The sequence below is a fragment of the Gekko japonicus genome, unplaced genomic scaffold (genome assembly GCF_001447785.1).
Source record: "Gekko japonicus isolate JY-2015 unplaced genomic scaffold, Gekko_japonicus_V1.1 scaffold4672, whole genome shotgun sequence".
NCBI lineage: Eukaryota > Metazoa > Chordata > Lepidosauria > Squamata > Gekkonidae > Gekko > Gekko japonicus.
The window spans coordinates 1-4,737 of NW_015169320.1; the positions used below are offsets into that span (position 1 = coordinate 1).

Here is a 4,737-nt window from a genome sequence, read left to right on the forward strand (position 1 = left end):
CACCGTGGTCCTGTTTGTTGTAATAGATCTGGGGAGCTAGGCAGGACTGGCCCTGGTTAGTATTTGGAGGAGGGACCACCAAGGAAGTCCTTCGTGGTCAGGGCCGGCTCCAGTCTATTTTGCACATATTTTGTTTTTATTACTTTTATTTTGTAAGGTTCCTTGGGCAGGTTTCTGGAGAGGCAGCATAATTTTCCCCCAAAAGGAATAAATAAATAAACATGATGAAGTTGATGGCTCCCCCAAAGTAGGCATAACCCCCCACACATATTAAAATAGATATGTTATTTTATTTTATTTATTATGTGTCGTTCTTGCCATGACCTGGACTGTCCAGTCTATCCAGACCTTGTCAGATCTGGGGAGCTAAGCAGGACTGGCCCTGGTTAGTATTTGGAGGAGGGTAGTTGTCTCTCATAGGCTATTCTTCCTACCACCACAGAAGGCATGATATAGTGTGTGTGTGTGTGTGTGTGTTAAGTGCCTTCAAATCACTTCCAACTTCTCCTCCAAAACATCCTTCAAAATGTCCTATTGTTAGCAGCCTTGCAAACTGAGGGCCATGGCTTCCTTTTGAAGGTGTGTGAGGTGGCAAGATGGTCATTATTGTCCTGAACTTTTTAGTGGCTTAGATTGTAAGAATCCAGGTTCAGGGGCATTGTACTTGTGTCCCTATCCAAAGAGGAAAACATATCTTTTTAAACATTTAAAATATATTTAGCTTGTTTTTGAAAACACTTGGAACACCCAGCAGATCAGTAAAAAAAAAAACCCTAGGTTCAGGGTCATTGTACTTGTGTCACTGTCCAATGATGAAAACATATTTTTTTAAACATTTAACATACATTTACCATGTTTTTGAAAACACTTGGAGCACCCAGCAGATCAGTAAAAAAAAAAACCCCAGAAGAACACAGAAATCATATTAAAACAAACACAGTTTCACAAAGAGTGCATAGAATCCACAACTTTGATTGTTCGTGCCAAACTAGCCCAGAATTTCATGCTCTTTGAAATCCCATTTCCAGCAAGGTTGGAAATAACTTTCTGAGATGAAATTGCTGTGCGTATCTTGTGGAAGATGACCAAAGGGGACAGTTTTTATACCCCATCAGGTTGGTCATTCCACAAAGTGAGAATGCCACAGATTGAAGAGGACACAAGCAAATCACATTATATGATGGATTTTAGAAAAATAATTTTTGACCTGAATAGAGCTGGTGAGTGGGTCTTTAGAAGTGTTCTTTCAAGCATGAGACTATCTGGTTATAAAGAGCTATCAACATTAAAACCGGCACCTTGGATTGTACCCAGGAACAAAATGGCAGCCAATGTAAGTGGTATAAAATGGGCCTGTTTCCTTATTCCAGCAGGTCTCTCTCTGTGCAACCTGAAGTCTCCAGCTATCCCCAACAGCATCTCTCTGGTTTTGATTTGTCTTTTAAACCTGTCACCCTTCTCCTCGATAATCTTATCCTTCTCTTTCTCAGCCTTCGTAGTGCCTCCTTCACCTGATCGTTCCTCAGACTGTAGATCAGGGGATTGAGAAAGGGTGTCAGAGCAGTGTAGAACACCGTTACTAACTTAGCAACTTCCGACTCACTCCCTCCACCTGGAATCACATACATCCCTGCTACGGGACCGTAGAAGATCATCACCACCACCAAGTGGAAAGATATGGTAGAGAAAGCCTTCCTACGACTGCCTCGGCTAGAAGTTTTCATCAGGGTGAGAATTACAGCACCATACGATAGCACCACGAAGAAGAAGTTGCCCAGAATGACTAGGGCATCTGCAACAATTTGACTAATGAGAGGAAAGTTTTCGATTGGAGGGCAGGCCAAAGACAAAATAGGCCCAGGATCACACAGAAAGTGATCAATTACATTTGGGCCACAGAAGGACAACCTGGATATCAAGGCCACTGGAAAAATATGCCACAGGAACCCAAGGACCCAACATGCTACCACCAGAGCGTAGCAGAAATTTTGGGACATAATCTGTGGGTAGCGCAGTGGATGGCAAATGGCCAAGTATCGGTCCAAGGCCATGGCTGAGAGGAATAAACATTCTGTGTCACCGAGAGAGAAGAAGATATAAAATTGAAGGAAGCAGGCGCTGAAGGAGATGATCCCTTGGGTAGATGCTAGGTCAAAAAGCATCCGAGGCACAGTAGAAGTCACATAACACATCTCAAGCCAGGAGAAGTTGCTCAGCAGGATGTACATAGGAAGGCGGGCCAGATGGGCATCTAGAACCACCAGTACGATGATGGTGACGTTCTCAGCCAAAGTGACCACGTAGAGAATGGTGAAGAAGATGAACAGCCAGAACCGCTTCTGCTGCCCGACTCCAAATCCCAGCAAAATGAATTCCTGCACTCTGGTCCCATTGGCTGGATCCATCTGGAAACGGACAACAGAAAGGCAGTCCCTTAATGTAATCAAGGAATCCTCTGTGTGTCTATTGATCCCTTTCCATTGAAAAAGGAAGGCTTCACAGACATACCTTTTAGGGTTGGTGAAAGGGCAGGAAGTCTTCACCCATTCTGTGGTTCAGACCACATGGCATTATTCTTCCAAAGGAACTATCATTGTGATGAGCTTCTAGATATAAAAAGCAGCTAGAACATATTCTTTGTGAGGTAATTTACTCTAGAATATGCGAAAGACTGGGTCACTGACACTGGCTTCCCCTAATTTGCCAATGCTCTTGGAAGGTTTCTTTGTAGAAGAGCGTATGTTTCTCTTGACTGTGGGCTCAGTACAAATTTATGCCTCAGTCTCCTTTGCTTCAGAAACGGTTCCCGTTTCTGCATTGTTGTAGTATTCAAAATGCTGCTGCGTCTATCAGAAGGTTTACCACAAGTGCCACATCAGGATTTTCTATACGTTGAACCCACGTCTAGCAGTAGTGTCCGGCAATTTCACTGCTAGGCTATGGGAAGGAAGCATGGGTGTTATGTGTCAATCACAGCTTTAGTGTAACTGTTGATATACAGTAGCCTTAGAGAGTGTGTCCTGGGAGAATGACACAATTACCTGTGAAAACAACACTTCTCTAGAGTCAGATAGACTCCCTCAGGCACCATGGCACATAAACAGCTTTCACCAGTAATAATCGTTTTCATTAATTCTGTATATTGTTACACACTGACTATTAAGAGCAATGAAATGTACTTGTAGCAAGGAGCACTGTCGCAGTATTATAGCAAGAGTCTCTCCCTGCATGTGGTGGGGTGGATTGTACCGCTATCCTACCACTCCAGGGATCAAATTTTATTTATTTAAAGTATCTATGCCTCACCTTTCTTTCTGGCTGAAGGTTCAAGCCTTCTTCCAATCTAAGAAGGCTTCCTCCAGCAAGTGGCTTTTCCAGTGGAGGAAGAGCCGCTGACGTTTGAGACAGGCCTTGGCCTTAAGTTGGAGAAAGACCTTCATCCAATCAAAGGAGGTTTCTTCCAAACTATGGTGCCTTCCTCCAACTTAAGCAGCTCTTCCAGTGGAGAAAGAGCCACTTAAGCCCTGACCTGGATAGCCCAGGCTAGCCCGATCTCGTCAGATCTCGGAAGCTAAGCAGGGTCGACCTTGGCTAGTATTGGGATGGGTGACCTTCAAGGAATACCAGGGTCACGATGCAGAGGCAGGCAATGGCAAACCACCTCTGAAACGTCTCTTGCCTTAAAAACAAGTCTAGCTCGTTGTCGTTGTTCAGTCACACAAGTTGAGTCCGACTCTTTGCGACCCCATGGACAAGATCTCGCCAGGCCCTCCTGTCTTCCGCCGTCCTCTGAAGTTGGCTCAATTTCATGTTCGTTGCATCTATGACACTGTCTAACCGTCTCATCCTTTGCCGTCCCCGTCTTCTTTGACCTTCAATCTTTCCCAGCATCAGGGTCTTCTCCAGTGAGTGCTCCCTTCTCATTGGGTGACCAAAGTATTTGAGCTACAGTTTCATTATCTGGCCTTCCAGGGAACAGTCAGGGTTGATTTCTTTTAGGATTGACTGATTTGATCTCCTTGCAGTCCAAGGGACTCTCAAGAGTCTTCTCCAGCACCATAGTTCAAAAGAATCTATTCTTCGGCACTCGGCCTTCCTTATAGTCCAACTCTCGCAGCCATACATGACTACTGGGAATACCATTGCTTTGACTTTTGTTGGCAGGGTGATGTCTCTACTTTTTATCATGCTGTTTAGGTTTGCCATCGCTTTCCTCCCAAGGAGCAAGGAGTTATGCTCGTTGTGCATAACGCTAAAAGAGCTAGAACGTCTGGATGCCAGACAAATCAGGATCTCCTGGCTATGCTACACACAAGGCCATATGACAATTATTGTTATTAGAGCTGCTGAAGATGGAGAAAGGCTCCTTAGTCTGTTGGAACTCGTGGTGGGTGGTGGGTTTGGGAGGGAAAAGAATGCAGCATGGAGTCCACCCTCCAAAAGCAGCCATTTCCTCCAGGGGGTTGGATTTCGGTAGTCTGGAGATCAGCCATAATTCCGGGAGATCTCCATCACCCACCAGGAGATTGGTAACTGTACCTGGTCTAGGAATGGGGAACTCCCTAACTGCAACCAGGGCTTTACCCAGGCACAGCGGGGGCACAGCCGTTGGGGTTGGGGGCCTAGGATCCCACGTTCGGTAACTCCCCCCCCACCAGTACTCCCCTCCCCCCCTATAGACCATACCTCTTCTTATCCTCTCTGGCTCAAAAGGGGTCCCAGGGAGGAGAAACCAGT

General features: G+C 45.4%; 1 protein-coding gene across 1 annotated transcript; it reads right to left on the reverse strand.

The window, feature by feature from the left end:
• Positions 1 to 1,447: 1,447 nt before the first annotated feature.
• On the reverse strand, positions 1,448 to 3,130 carry LOC107115009 (olfactory receptor 11G2-like; the record flags this gene model as incomplete). The annotated part of the gene is made up of 2 exons (XM_015416619.1): positions 3,112 to 3,130; positions 1,448 to 2,395 (listed from the first exon to the last, which is right to left on the reverse strand). Coding segments are annotated over exons 1-2 (967 nt in total), but the record flags the coding sequence as incomplete, so codon positions are not given.
• Between the last annotated feature and the right edge of the window lie 1,607 nt (positions 3,131 to 4,737).